At 55.8% G+C, this 15588-nt stretch overlaps 1 protein-coding gene across 1 annotated transcript; it reads left to right on the forward strand.

Moving 5' to 3' along the window:
* The first annotated feature begins 1581 nt into the window (after window positions 1–1581).
* On the forward strand, window positions 1582–12883 carry NT5C1A (5'-nucleotidase, cytosolic IA). The gene is made up of 6 exons (XM_054648242.2): window positions 1582–1796; window positions 7476–7643; window positions 8423–8552; window positions 8813–8935; window positions 9358–9542; window positions 10120–12883. Exons 1-6 carry the CDS (start codon window positions 1701–1703, stop codon window positions 10486–10488), a joined length of 1071 nt encoding a protein of 356 aa, XP_054504217.1. The 5' UTR covers window positions 1582–1700; the 3' UTR covers window positions 10489–12883.
* Window positions 12884–15588: the final 2705 nt, after the last annotated feature.

Raw genomic sequence — 15588 nt, forward strand, 5'->3', positions numbered from 1 at the left:
GGGTGGAGAAACCCTTGGGGACAGCACAGGCTGGGGAGCCTTGGAGGTTGAAACCCTTCAGTGGTGCAGGCAGCTCTGGGGAAGAGAATGTCCCTTTTGGGGTGGGGAGCCCCAGAGCCCAAACCTCTCTGGAAATGGGTCTCCTTTGCCAGCCAGGAGCTGGCCCCGGCTGTGCCCTTCCCTCAGGGCTGGTGGCTTTGTCCTGGGCTCCACCTGTCAGCAGCTGGGCCCTGCTCTCTGTGCATCTTTGTCCTTCTTTCCTCCACCCCCATCTTCCCAGCCCAGATTTTCCTCCGGCCGTTCCTCTCCCTCAGCAGCCTGCACAGACAGTGACTGTTGCTAAGGAGCTCTCACCAAATTTTAATCCTTCTCTGGAACCAATCTGGCAGGGCTGGCTCCCAGCTCACCCCATCCCACCTGCACCCTGCAATTCCCCAGCCTTTGGTGTGTCCAGCACGGGATGGGAGGGTGCCAAAACCACGGCAGGGAGGGTATTTTTAGGAGAGCTGCTGATGGCAGAGCTCTGCCCCTCGGCTTTGGCCGCTGTGCTTTCCAGGAGCACGTGTGAGTTTGCAGCTCAGCAGTGCCTGGGGAAGAGGGAACAGGGAAGGTTCTCCCACCCTGCAGGAGCTGGGGACGTGCCAGGGCTGCTGCCTGAAAGGGCAGCAACTCAAAAGCTCCAGAGAGAACTCCAAGAATAGCCCGGTGATCCTGGAGCCCGCCAAGCTCCCTCATTGCACCCCGAAGGAAGCTCAGGTGTTCCCCAGCAGGAGCTGCAAAGGCCCTGGGGAAAGGAAATCTGTGAGGCTGAAACGGTGCTGAATTCCCAGAGGGTTTGGGGCTGCTGGAGCCAGCCCTGCTTACCGGCACACAGAGGGCTCTGCTCTCCCCGTTTGGACCTCGGTGTTGGATCGGTCTCATGGAACATACAAGGCTGTGGTCTGTAGGGAGGGTTTTTCTTTAGCTGGAGCACAGGGATTTGGGTAAAACCCTGTCCTGTGAGATCTCCATCCCTTGCCCCTTCCTGGCTTTTGGGTTTTGGTCTCTGGGATGCACCCCCTGCTCCCCAATGGTTTCTGGGGGGCTGCTGACGGCGGTGGAATTTTCAACCTGAGCTGAGCGTGCGGCTCTGCGGCTGCTCCCACCAGCACTCCCGGCAGAGCGGAGCCTTAATTAACACCCGCACCACGGAATCACCATGAACCAGCGAACGGCACAGGTCACCCTGGCACGGAGCGGGGTCCCACCACCCCTCTGTCCTCCCTGAGCGTCCCCCCTGTGCTCCCAAGGATGCCCCAACCCCAGACCCTGGGGACAGCAGGAGCAGCGACCAACCGGGCACCGAGCAGCGTCCCCAGAGCTGCCCCACCGCTCCCGCTCCGTGTCCCGCTGATGCCACCTTTGTCGCCAGCCCCTTCCCCTCGCTCCCGGCCGTTCTGTGCCCCGGAGCGGGGGCTCCCCCGCCTCAGTTCCCCGCAGCTCCCCGGTGTCACCGGGCGGAGCGCGGCGGCGAGGAGCGCTCGGTCCCGAAGAGGTTAACGCGTGTCCCGGTGGACTGAAAGCCCGGAGCTTCATGGGATGCCATATAAAGCGCGTTCCGCCGGGCCGGCCCCGGCTCCGGGAGCTGCCGGGACGCGCGGAGCGGAGCCGCGCACGGAGCGGAGCCGCCGCTGCCGCCGGTGCCCCGGAGCCGCCGGGCCATGGAGCCGCCGGGCCCCGCCGGGGCGCCGGGCCGGCCCTGGGATGAAGCCAAGGCTTTCTACGACAACCTCGCCCCCAAGAAGAAACCCAAATCGGTGAGAGCCCCCGCGCTCCCCGCCTGCCCCATCCCCTGCCGGGGCTCTCCAGGTGTCCCAGCTCCTGCGGGTTCGCATCTTCCCTGGATTCCCCCATGGAACCCCCCGGGTGTCTGTGGGTGCCCCATTTCCTCCAGAATCTTTGGGTTTCCTCCCGGTGCCCCATTTCCCCCACGAGTTTTGGGGTCTCCCTGAGTGTCTCCCATGTTCCCCATTTCCTCCAGGCTCTGAGGGGTCCCTCCCGGTGCCCCATTTCCCCCACGAGTTTTGGGGTCTCCCTGAGTGTCTCCCATGTTCCCCATTTTCTCCAGGATCCCTCCTGGTACCCCATTTCCCCCACGAGTTTTGGGGTCCCCCTGAGTGTTTCCCTATTCCCCGTCTCCTCCGGGCTCTGTGGGGTCCCCCGTGGTGTCTCTGGTGTTTCTCTGCCCCCCCTGCCTCCATCCAGCTCCTTGGGGATGCCCCAGCTCTCTCCAGGTGCTCCCACTGGCTCCTCCATGGCATCGCTCGGTTCCTGGGGTCTCTCCAGATCCCCCTGGGTTCCCGCAGGTCCCTGTGGTGCTCCTGGCTCCCTCCTGGGCTGAGCTGTCCTTGCAGAGTGGCCCGGTGCCCCATGAGCTGCCTGTCCCCTGTGCCAAGGCGGGAGGCCCTGGCAGGGACAGGAGGGGTGGCACTGACAGAGCCGGGGACAGGCAGGAGCCGCTGGGCCAGGGGTGTCACAGGGGTGTCACAGGGATGTCACTGCCCCGGGAGATCAGAGGGAGGACAGCCTGTGTTATCTAACGAGGGCTGAGCTGCCGCCTTTGGCCACGGGAGTGCCTGGAAGTGCGGCCGTGTCCCGGAGTGGCAGCGGGGCTGGCAGGGCTGGGAGCTGTGCCCGCCTGTCCCTGCAGCCTCTGAGCCTCCCCAGACACAGCCACAGCCACCCTTGGGGCCGTGGGACCCCCAAAACCTGGGGTCTGGCAGAGGGGCTGGACCTGGTGACAGCTGGCACCTCCTGTGGCACCTCCTGTGACACTCTCCTTGCTGGCACCTCCTGTGGCAAAGCTCTGGGTGTGAGCTCTCCACGAGGGGACACATCCAAGCCCTCATTTGGGGCAGCCCTTGTGCCTTCCCTTCCCTCAGCCCTGTTGCTGGACCCTGTGCCAGCTGACATTGCTGCTGCCTGTGCCCAGAGCAGGGGCACAGCCTGGCTTGGTGGCAGGATGCAGCTCCTGCTCTTTCATGCCCGTGCTTTGCCCATGGATGCCAGGCCAGGCTCCTCCTCTCCTTGCAGCCAGCTCGCTGACCAGGGGAAACTGAGGCACGGGGAGGGGGGCAGCCATGTGCTTTGCAAACTGAGATCTGGGTGCTCACATCCTGCAGCTGGGCTGTGCCCTGTGGGGCTGGGGGTGATGCCAGGCTCTGTGCCCCTCTCCTGGGGGCTGTGGGCAGCCAGCTCAGCTGCCCTCACACAGCTGCCAGCCCCTGATGGACGGCTGCAGGGCGCTTTTCTGCAGTATAAATAATGTTCTTGGAAAACTCCAAACCAGCCTGAACTTTAATCTGATCCTGAGCAGGGGGCTGGTGGTGCCCGGGGCTCCTTCAGGAAATGGGGTTTGGTGTTGTCTGTCTGTGCCCTCGGGGTGCCAGGTCTGTCTGTCTGTCTGTCCTCCTGTCCTCCTGGCCCTACAGGAGCAGGAGAGAGCTGGGAGGTGATTTTGGGCAGCCATTCCTGGCTGGGAATGGGTTCATGGGGCATTCCTGCTTTGCAGTGGTCGTAGCTCTGCCCACAGCCTGGCTCCTGCCAGGGAGGTCAGCAATGAGACCTGTCACCCTTCAGCAATGCTGGAAATGTCCCCAGCCTCTCTGGTGACAGTGGGAGCTGGTTTTCTGCTGGCTACCTTCTTCTGGGCACCCTTTGGGACCCATCCCTCTCACCCATGTGCGACTTTTGGGATGCAGGAGTGGGGACAATGCTTGACCATGGAGGAAACCCTTCCTCCTCCCTTTCCATGTCGAAAATCCTCTGAATATTGAATTAATCACAAGAATTTGGTGTTCTGCAGCACCCAGGGAAGTGCCCAGAATTCCTGCAGGATTTTAGGATGGAGTTGGGTTCAACCAAAAGGATCCAGGGGTGCAGGATGGGGTCCCCAGTGTGGCTCCTCCAGGGGTGGCAGTGGAGCTTCTGGGGTTGGGTGGTACCGAGGGCACCTCTGGCTCTCATGGGTGGGAGGACACTGCACGCCCTGGGAGCCTGTGGGATTTCCAAATATCTGCCTCTAATCCTTGGGGGGCTGCTGGGGATTTACTGATTAGGGCAGCGATTTAAAGGCTGCCAGCTGTTGGATCTGCAAGCAGAAATTGGGCTGTTTGCAGTCACTCCTGAAATGCACCTTCACCCCAAAACTGGGGGGTTCGGGGTCTGGGCTGGGGTTTGCACTCAGTGGAGCTGGAGCCTGCTGGAAAGGTCTTTTTACACTTCTCAGGTGGGGTTTGGGCCTTGTGGACCTCCTGGAGCTGTGCCGGTGGCTGATGCTCCTCTGACACGTCCCTGGTTGTCCCTCCTGTTTGGCTGAACCTAGGGATGGGCCCAGGATTGGGATGGGACCTTCCCCACACCCTCACACTCCTCTTAAACCCATCATTAATCTCTTGCTCAAGGTTCAGGAGGGGGCTGGACCTGACCTTCCCATGGGAAGGAAGAGGAGCTCACCATGAATCCCCAAATTCAGTTGGATTCAGCTGAGCAGAGCCTGGACTTGTGTTGGATGAGCTTTCACCGACCTTGGCTGACCTTGGATGCTGCTTTGAGGGGAAAACAGAGTTTGTGATTCAGCCCAAACCCTGCGGGGCTGAGGCAGCCAGAGCAGGAGGCTGTGGTGGGATGGAGGCTGTGGGACCAAATCCAGCCCAGCCAGGGCTGGGAGCGGGACCCCTCCCATGCACACATTTCCTGTTGCAAAAGGAGAATATTTGCCTTGAAACATCTCAATTTCTGGGGAAAAGTGGGGTTGGGTGGGCTGTTAGCAGCACTCAGAGGGAGGATTTGAGGTGCTGTGGTTCCTGAGGCTTTTTAAAGCTCATTTTGGAGCATTGCAATGACCATCTGCAGCACTAATGGGGACAGAGAGGCATCCAAACAAGCTCGAGGAGGGAATGCTTCCAAATGAAATCCACTTCAAAGAAATGTCAAAATGCAGATCCCTCCTCGCAGTGCAGAATCGCCTCATTTTTCCAAATGTCAGCATTTCCCAGGGAACAGCAGGGCTGTTCCAGCCCAGCCAGAGCTGGGAGCTGCCTTAGCACCCGGGTGAGACTTTCCTGCCCCGAGTGCTCCACAAGGTGCAAATCTTCCTTGGCAGGATCCCATTCCCAGAGCTCCCTGCCCTCGGGCCCCTGGGGCTCCAGCTGCCCACGCCGGGGCAGAGGCAGGGCCTGGAGCCCAGGGTTATTTTTATTGCTCTGTTTATTGCCTCTTAAATGAACCTCCCCGAGGGCTGGTGCCTTTCAGAGGCGGGGAAGGGACCTTGAGCAGCCGGGGCTGTTGTGCAAGGTGTGGAGAGGGAGGTGGAAATTCCCTCTGGGCGCCCGGCTTGGCTTGTGGCCCCAAACATCCTCCTCACCCCCTGGAACACGCCTCAGTGCTGTTACATCTGGGCTGCTGACCTGCTTTCTCTCCTGGGAATCTCCCTGCAGGGCTGACCCCGGTCCAGGATCAGGGAGCAAACACCTGGAAGATTTCCTGGCCAGCCAGCACTGCAGGGACTCTGGAGCAGGATGGAGCAGCAGGACTCCAGCTCATGGCCGGATGTCCCAAGACCTTTCAGAGTTATTAATATTTTCAGCTAATAAATGGCCCATGACTCCAGAGTTATTAATTAATGAGCTGAAGTGCCAAGGCTTGGCCTGTGACCAATTAATAGCTGACACTCCTTGGGGACCTGGCTGTGGTTCACTTGGAGCAGTGCTGGTGTCATGGACCAGGTCCTGCCTGTGCTGGGGGTTGCTCCCCTGCTTTCCTAAAACAGCCACTTCCAAACAGGACCTGATTCCCTGAAAATGCTGTGGGAGAGGGATCCCTGTGCCCACATTGATCTTCTCAGCCCCAGCTAATCTGGGTCTCGTCCTAATGCCCGCTGTTTAATCGCTTTGCTGGGGATTTGGGGGATTTTGGGGATTTTGGGAGTGGATGCAGCCTCTGGAGAGGTGCCTGGGGTGGATCTGGTGCTGGGAATGGCGTGGAGGCTCCCACTGACTCATTCCTGGGTGGGGCTGAGGGCAGAGCCAGCTCCAGGGCGAGCCCAGTGTGGATGGGGCACCCTGGCCTTGCAAAGTTCAGCCCTGGGCAGGGTGGGAGCTTGAACTTTGGAGCACCTGGAGGAGGCACCCTCCACCCTGAGCAAATGGCATTGCCAGGGGATTACTCACGGCTCAGAGGATCCTGGAAGGCACAGAGGAGCAGGGGGTGAGGTGTTCCTGCAGTGCTCACAGACAGGATTTCTCAGAGAGCCCCCAAGCCCTGTCCTGCTCGCTGGGCTCCTCTGCAGGGGACAGGAGCTCCCTGTGCCACTGTCCCTCTGTAGGATTTGCTGTCCTGGCAGCCAGGATTGCTCACTGGCCATCGGTAATTAACTTATTTTTGTGCTTGCAAGTGAGTGATGGGGATTAACAGGGGACAGAGGGAGGGTGGGTGGGGGTCAAGATGAGCTTGACTTTCCCTCTGTCCCCTCTGTCCCCTCTGTCCCTGCCACGTCCCTCTGGAGGCGCCTCCTTGGCTTCAGCTGGAGGAGGTTTTGGATTTGGGTTTTGGATGGAGCCCTCAAACATCAATAATAATGACTCATAAATCATTGCTTGCACCACCTGTTTGTCATGTTTCCACCCACAATAGCTGTATCAAGTGTTTGGAGGAGCTGAGCTGGCACGGGCTGTTTGTCACATCTGGACGGCATCACGGGATGCGGATCTGGCTCAGCCGCAGAGCGCGGCTCGTTCCTGCCTGGGGGGTGGGAAAAGCCACACAAATTCCATCTGCACGGCCTTCAGCAGCTCCTCCTGGGGTCTGCACGGGTTCTGGGAGCCTGTTTGCAGTGGGAGGGCTTGGCAGTGGGATCTGAGGCGTCCCAGATGTGTGGGGATGGAGCATCAGGGCTTTGTGACAGTGTTCACAGGGGTCCCAGGATGAGGGGAGAGACGAGGATCTGACTCCATGTTTCAGAAGGCTGATTTATTATTTTATGATATATATTATAGTAAAACTATATTAAAAGAATAGAAGAAAGGATTTCATCAGAAGGCTGGCTAAGAATAGAATAGGAAAGAATGATAACAAAGGCCTGTGGCTCAGACTCTCTGTCTGAGCCAGCTGGGCTGTGATTGGCCATTAATTAGAAACAACCAACATGGGCCAATCCCAGATGCACCTGTTGCATTCCACAGCAGCAGATAACCATTGGTTACATTTTGTTCCTGAGGCCTCTCAGCTTCTCAGGAGGAACAATCCACAGGAAAGGATTTTCCATAAAAGATGTGTGTGACAGGGCTTCATCTGTGGAAGCGCTGGGATGCAGCCGCTCTGTCCTTCTCCAAATCATTTCAGAGGTGTCACCCACCTTGTGGCCTTTCATGCTGGGGGATCCACCTTGGGGCTGCCTCCCTAATTTGTCCCTCCCTAACTTGTCCCTGTGCCCACAGCCCAAGCCTGAGAACGCCATCACCATCGCCGTGTCCTCGCGGGCGCTGTTCCGCATGGAGGAGGAGCAGAAGATCTACACGGAGCAGGGCGTGGAGGCCTATGTGAAATACCAGCTGGACCACGAGAATGAGCCCTTCCTCCCCGGGGCTGCCTTCCCCTTCGTCAAGGTGAGCAGAAATCCTGGGGAGGGACAGAGCTCATGTGGGGCCAGGATGGACACGAGCCACGGAGCAGAGGGCAGACAAACCTCCCAGCAAGGGATGTGCTGTTTCCAGGGCTGGATTTTCCATCCTGAGCCCAAGAATTGAACAAATCATCTCCTTGGATCACATTTAAAGTTTCCCTTTAGGGAATTGTCTTTTTTTTTGTTTTGTTTTGTAGTTATGATTATTATTACAATTTATTTATTCTTGTAAATTGGCTGAGTTTAGCCTTGCTCCCGAGTCGGCCAATTTCTAATCCTGACATGTTGAAATGAGGCATTTCAAACTGGAAAATTATTTTCTAACTCCTGTAGCAATTAGTGCAGTTTTGGGAGCTGGAGCCCATTCCCAATAAATAGATTAATCAGCTCAGTGGGGCAGGACTTGTTTCTGATTGCCTGAAAAACACTTATCTGTAACTTGGAGCTAATTTATCCTCATTTAATAAATCCAAACCTTTTATGTTTAAAAACAGAGAAGTAGCTAGGTGGAATTTTTCCTCCCCCCCACTAAAATGAATCTATTTTTTCCCAGCTGATGCCAGCTTGGCTTGGAGTGTAGTTGAGGTGGGGATTTTGGTGACCAGGAGCATTTTGTTGGTGGGAAGGGCTGAGCACCACCCCTGGGGCTGGCCAGATGTGTGGATTTGGTGACCAGGAGTGCTTTGCTGGGTGGGAAGGGGGTCAGGGCCATGCCTGGGGGGGCCTGGCTGACACCCACCCCCTCTCCCTGGGGTGCTGCAGGCTCTGGAGGCAGTGAATGCTCAGCTCCGTGAGCTCTACCCCGACAGCGAGGAGCTCTTCGACATCGTCCTCATGACCAACAACCACGCCCAGGTTGGGGTTCGCTTGATCAACAGCATCAACCACTATGGTGAGATGGGGACACAGCTGGCCTTGGTGGCTTTTGGGTGGTGGCATTGCTGGGCACCAAGAAAAGGAGATGTTTTCTCCCGTTTTTTTACGCTTCTCCCGGATTTTCTGGGTGTTGAGCAGGAACTGGATGGGGGGGAGGAACTCTGGCTGCTGGCCCTGCTGTTGGGCAGCAGAACCAGGATTAACCCCAGCCCTCCCAGCACCAAGGCTGGGTCTGGGGGGCAGCCAGGCTCACCCCAGGGTCCCTCTTGCCCCCAGATCTGTTCATCGAGAGGTTCTGCATGACGGGAGGGAACAGCCCCATCTGTTACCTCAAGGCCTATCACACCAACCTCTACCTCTCCTCCGACGCCGAGAAAGTGAGTGGGGCCATTGAAGAGGGTGAGTCTGGGGTCCAGCTCAAGGAGGGGGGCAGTGGGGGGAGCCTGGAGCCCTCAGGGGGTTGATCCCAGGAAGGATAACTCCAATTTCCATGTCCCTAATCCAACGTGCACTTAAGGTTTGCCTCGCCCCACATCTCTGACGCTCCAAAGAGCCTCCAGTTTCCATAGAAATGAGCCTTTCCTCCAGCTCCACAGCTCTCCCGAGGCAAAGGAGGTGTTTTTCCTCCTTAATTCTTGTATGCAAAGGGTGATTTGTCATCTGGGGGGGGTTGTTTTTGCCGTGGAAGCTCTCGGGGCCGAGCTGCAGGGGCTCCTGCTCGCGTTTCCTTGCGGCGCTTTGCTCCCAGCCCGTCGTGTTTTGCTCTGCTCCTCCACGAGGCCGGATCCTTGGATAACTGCCACCTCCTGCCTCATCCTCAGGGATTGCTGCAGCCACCATCTTCAGCCCCAGCAGAGACCTGGAGGTGTCAGAGAAGCAGCTGAGGGTGGCGTTTGACGGGGACGCCGTGCTCTTCTCGGATGAGTCGGAGCAGATTGTGAAGGCTCACGGCCTGGACATGTTCTTTGAGCACGAGAAGGCTCACGAGAACAAGCCCCTGGCACAGGTACAGCTGGGCTAAGGGCAGGAGAAAGCTCTGGGAGTGAAGCAGCCCCCATGAGATGCTCCAAACTCTGGGATCAAGCCACAGCGAGGCTGTGACCGTGTTCACAGGGGTCTGAGGATGAGGGAAGAGAGGAGGATCTGACTCCATATTTCAGATGGCTGATTTATTCTTTTATGATTATATTAAAACTGTCCTAAAAGAATAAAGAAAGGATTTCATCAGAAGGCTGGCTAAGAATAGAATAGGAAAGAATGATAACAAACGTTTGTGGCTCGGACTCTCTGTCCAAGCCAGCTGGGCTGTGATTAGCCATTAATTAGAAACAACCACATGAGATCAATCACAGATGCACCTGTTGCATTCCACAGCAGCAGATAAGCAATGTTTACATTTTGTTCCTGAGGCCTCTCAGCTTCTCAGGAGGAACAATCCACAGGAAAGGATTTTCCATAAAAGATGTCTGCGACACGGGGTGGTGGCACAGGGGATGGTTTGGGGCCATTTTTGGGGTGGCTCACAGGGTGATGACATGAAGCTGGTGATTGAAAGGCTGACAGAAGGTTTCTCGCTCCCTCAGGGCCCTCTGAAGGGCTTCCTGGAGGCTCTGGGGAAGCTGCAGAAGAAGTTCTACTCCAAGGGGCTGAGGCTGGAGTGTCCCATCCGCACGTACCTGGTGACGGCGCGCAGCGCGGCCAGCTCGGGCGCCCGCGCCCTAAAGACTCTGCGCAGCTGGGGCCTGGAGACGGACGAGGCTCTGTTCCTGGCAGGGGCTCCCAAGGGCCCTCTGCTCAGGAAGATCAGGCCCCACATCTTCTTCGACGACCAGATGTTCCACGTGGAGGGAGCGCAGGAGATGGGCGCCGTGGCCGCCCACGTCCCCTACGGCGTGGCCCAGAAGCACAAGCGGCCGGCGCAGGAGAAGCAGCAGACCCCAAACAGCAAATAGTGGGGTTGGGGGGATCCCCCAGAGCCCAGCGTGGACCTCATCCCGTGAGCCAGGCTCCCTGCTCGTGCAGGGGGTGTTTGTTCTGGGAATGGGGGCTCATCCCCCCCGGGTTAGGGGCAGGAGAGAGGAGGAAAATGTCCTTGGTGCCTCTGTTTGCTGCTGTTCCTCGTGGGGCTGGGGGCTCCTCTGTGCCAGGAGATGTTTTCCCGGTTCATCTGTGCACTCTGCACTTGCCTCGGGCAAAAACCCCTCGAGGATGGGTCTGCCTTGTGTGGAATCTTTGTGCCAGGCAGGTTTAACCTATTTATTTTAACCTATTTATTTAAAACCCCCAGTGACTCCCAAAGCCTTCTGGCTTTCCCAAGCAAATGTTTAGGCTGAACTGGAAAATTGGGAGCGCTCAAAAGCCTTCCAAGCAGCTTTGGAACAAAATTTTGTCCCTTTGAACTGGAATTAAACCGTGATATTGTTCCTTCACAGCCCCAGCTGCTGCTCTCCAACCAGAAAATACTCAGTGTCTGTCCTTTCACCAAGATTTTGCCAGCTTAAATCTGGAAAAATAGAAACAAATACTTAACATACTAAAAAAAAAAAAATCCTGTTTCCTGCTTGGAGCTTTGGGCTGGAGTATTGTTGGGCCAGGTTTTTATATTTGGGTTTCACACTTGCATGATTTAGCACTTAAAACTAATAATCTCAGCGAGCATCCAAAGCCCAGCTTGTCCAAGGGCTGCAGACGCATGCCCAGGGCTTGAATTAAGTTAAAAGCAGGCCTTGATATATTAGGGACATCATTTGAAGTCCATTTAGGTAAATCTGCACAGAATTTCAGCCTGGGGATTTCAATTAAAGGATTTTTTTCCTCCCTTTCCAGGCTGAGCCCATATGAGTTGATAATCTTTTTCTCCTCAGCTTCTTAAAACCTCTGGTGTTTCCTAAAATAGACACCACTGTTAGCGATGCTGTGAGAGAACCAAATCTCTGATTAAAAAAACAGGATGGGAAATCAATGGGAGAGAAACTGGTGTGAAAATCACGCTGACATTTCTGCTCAAAGCCCTGTCCCAAAGGAGACACTCGGGAGGAAAATGTAAAGATTATTTCTTCCTCGTGGGTTTTTCTTTTCCTCTCTTTATTATTTTTGGTGGTTTTTTGCATGAGCAGGAAGGGTGCTCAATATTATCAGCCAGTTTTCTACAAATACCATGGGCTGAAATTTTCCATGTTGTGTGTCTGGCTCTTTCCAGGGAAGTTTCAGCTCAGACAGTGAGGCTGGAGCTGGAGTTATCACTCTTTTGAGGAATATGTAAATAACCAAGCTGGTGTTGCCTCCAGTGGCTCTGCAGATTTTTCTCATTGCACTAAATCCTGCTCTAGCAGTGAAAAGCAAATTGCACTTTTTTTCCCCCCCCCAAAAAAAATTATTTGGCAGACTGTTAACTGTCACATCTGGGTGACAAACACCTCGGAGGAAGGTCTGAAATCCAAACAAACAAACAAAAAATCTTGGGAGAAATGAGTTTCTGAGTGTCACATCCTCCAGCGCTCAGGTTTATAGACAGGTCTCGTCTTTTTTCATGTGAACCCAGGATTTTGGGATCTGAGCTGGCTCTTGGAGGCCTCTCTGGCAGCTGGGAGGGGGAGCACAGCCAGTAAACATTTCCAAGGTGTTTCCTGAAGATGGTGGAAGCCCAGCCAAGCCCGGCTTGTGCAGGGGAGAGGATGCTGCAGGAGGAATGGGATTGTCAGCCAGCCCTGGGGCTGGGGACAGGGGATGTGTCCGTGGGACGATCCAGAGGTGATGCTGCTGCTGGCAGGGGGAGATGGATGCCCAGGGAAGCGCTGGGCTGTGGTTTTGGGGTAGAACCCTGGGTCTGAGCAGATTCCTGCTGCCTCTCCAGGCCCTGAGGTGCACAGGGAGCTGGGGACAGCCTTTCAGTGACCCTGCTTTGGGTCCTCCTGCTGCCAGGGCAGTTCAGGGGCCCCCTGGGAGGTGTGGGGCTCAGGAATGAGCCCCAGCTGAGCCAGACCTCCCCATATCCCCCCCAAGCAAGGAGGATTTTCCATTCCCACCATGGCTGCCCCTTTTGCTTTTATCCACGTGGCTCCCTCTGCTTTTGTTTTTTTATTTTTCCTCCTCCATCCCTGCAGCTGGAGGACAAGGACTCGCTGTTTGTGCACTTCCCTCAGGTCCTCTGGGGCTGGGGAGGGTCCCTGGGGTCACCCCTGGGATGGGCACTGCTCTCACAGGGCCCTGCCTGTCCTGGCTGACAACTGGACTTTTCCTGCTGTGTGTTGTTGCTGTGGATTTCGCTTCATTGTCCCCCGGTGGTTTTTTGCCATGTAAATGGGATCCCTCGGGGTGTTTTTCCATAATAAAACCGTGCTGGTCCCAGCCCTGCTCCCTCTGTTCTCACAATGCGTGTTTGGCTCCCTGCTTGGGACCTCCCAGGTTTTATGGTGATGGGGCAGGCGTGACAAGAAGGAAAAAAGGGGTTTTGGGGGTTTAAGGGAATTCAGAAAATGTGATTCAAGCTCCTGCTTTGGGACTGGAGACCTGTGGGAGAGGTGGGATTCCAGGGGTGGGATGTGCTGTGATCCAAACACCTCCCTGTGCTTCGTGAGCAGCTTTTGTGGGGCACCTGGGCTCGTGATGGAGCCCTGGATAAAAATACAGCTTGGCAGGAGACTTTTGTCAGCTTGATCCTCTCCCAGCCAACAGGTGGGAGGCAGCACAGGCTCAGCAGAGGAGATTTATGAGATTTATGGCTGCTCCATCCGAGCAGCAGCGACACTGCAGCTCCTCCCTGCCAGTCAGGGGAACAGATGGACCGAGGGGAAGCAGCAAATTCTCCATCCATCACCAAATATAGCCAAGGAATGTCCGTGGGCCCCGGGGCAGCATCCCTGCTCTGGGTGTTCATTTAAGGGATGGATGGCCCTCAGCAGAGTGTTCCTGCCTCCCCCCAGCCCAGCCCCAGCCCTGCTGTGTTCTTCCACCAGATGCTTGGAGGGGGAAAAAAAGAAAAAGAAATCAAATTCCAGCACAGATTCCACAGATCCAGCCCAGGTGTGTCCACGCAGCCCTGGGAGGTCGGGATGTCCACAGCAAAGCCAAAAGCTGCGAGGACAACCCCAAGCCCTTGGTTGTGAGACACCGAGGGACAGGGGGAGCTTTGTGCAGGTGGATTTGGGATTTGCTGCAAGCCTGGGGTTTTGATTCTGCTGCCTGTCCTCCAAGCTTTTCCCTTGATCAGGCATGGCAGGGCTTTGCAGGGAGCGTGCTTTGAAAGGAAGCCCGTGCAGGAGGAGGAGGAGGAGGAGGAGGCGGAGGCAGAGCTGGTGGGAATTATGCTGCCACTCAGCGATTGTCAGCACAGATGTTCCCGAGGTAATCACCACCCTGAATAGCAGGAGCTGCTGCTCATGACAGATCAGGATTTAACCCCCAGAACTCGTGGGATGTCTTGAGAGAGTGGGACACCCCTGATGAGCGTGGCAGGGAGGTCGGGCAGAGCCTGGACTCTGCTCTCCTGGTCCTTTTCTGGGCACCAGGGGAGTTGTGAGACATCCCTGCCTCAGTTTCCCCATCACCGTGGCAGAATCATGGAATCCCAGACTGGTTTGGGAAGGGAACTTAAAGATCACCCAGTGCCCCTTAAAGATCACCCAGTGCCACTTAAAGATCCCCCAGTGCCACTCCCTGCCATGGGCAGGGACACTCCCACTGTCCCAGGGTGCTCCAAGCCCTGTCCAGCCTGGCCTTGAGCGCTTCCTAGGACGGTGAATCTAAATCTGATGAATGCTCCAGAGGGAACAGAGGATGATTCCAGCTCCTTAGGGAGGGAAAGCAGAAACCCAGGAGTGCTCTGGAGTGCAGTGAAACCCCTGCAGATGCCGGCGTGCGGGGCTCACACAAATCCAGGTCTGTCCTGTGGCCCAGCTGGGAGCCCCTCTGCAGTTTTACATCAATTTTACTGTTTTACAGTTTTGTTCAGTTTTCCATCCTCCCTGGAGGGCAGAACAGGCACCAACAACCCCGAGCAGGAGCCTGCAGGATAAAATATCAGGGCAGGGGACCTGGTGACAGGGTGACAGAATCACCCCGAGCTGGAAGGACAGATAAGGGGACCTGGAGGCAGGAGAACAAGCAAAGGGCACTCGCTATCAGCACCGCCGGGGCCGTGCCAGGGTTTGAGCAGCCCGACCATCTCGTCCCCTTCAACACCGCTATTTTTAGCCGTGCTCGCTGACACCTCTGTCACCAGTGCCTAAAATGGTCCCCCCTGAGCACAGCCAGGGCCACCAGCGGAGCCGTGACTCAACGGGGCGGGCGTGGAGCTGCTGCTGGAGCCTCCCTGCCAAGAAGCAGCTCCGAGCTGGGCCAGCTCCTCGGGAGATGCTCTCTCAGGAGTTCTGCTGTTAATTGAACCCCCCCAGACACATGAAAAGTCTCTGCTTCCACCCACACGTTCGAAGAAGGAATTGGAGTTCTTCAGTTTTCGGTCTCAGAGTTGTTTATTGTATCTTATCTATAAAAATTTTTCTCCTGTCCTGTGACAGTGCTCACAGGGGTTCTTGGATGAGGGAAGAGATGAGGATCTGACTCCGTGTTTCAGAAGGCTTGATTTATTATTTTATGATATATATTACATTAAAACTATACTAAAAGAATAGAAGAAAAGGTTCTCATCAGAAAGCTGGCTAAGCTAAGAATAGAAAAGAATGATAACACAGGTATGTGGCTTGGACAGAGAGCCTGAGCCAGCTGGGCTGTGATTGGTCATTAATTAGAAACAACCACATGAGCCCAATCCCAGATGCACCTGTTGCATTCCACAGCAGCAGATAACCATTGTTTGCATTTTATTCCTGAGGCCTCTCAGCTTCTCAGGAGGAAAAATCCTAAAGAAAAGATTTTTCATGCAAAGATGTCTGTGACACTGTCCAGCCGAGGTCTGCTCAGCAGGGCAGCCAGAGGCACTCTGAACGCCCTCTTTATCCTTTTGTCTCTTTATACTACAAACCACGTATAACATGTTTACAATCACCTATGTTAGACAGTGAACTTGGACAGGGATTTTTGGAATGGGGGTTATG

The sequence above is a fragment of the Agelaius phoeniceus genome, chromosome 22, assembly GCF_051311805.1.
Source record: "Agelaius phoeniceus isolate bAgePho1 chromosome 22, bAgePho1.hap1, whole genome shotgun sequence".
Taxonomy (NCBI): Eukaryota; Metazoa; Chordata; class Aves; order Passeriformes; family Icteridae; genus Agelaius; species Agelaius phoeniceus.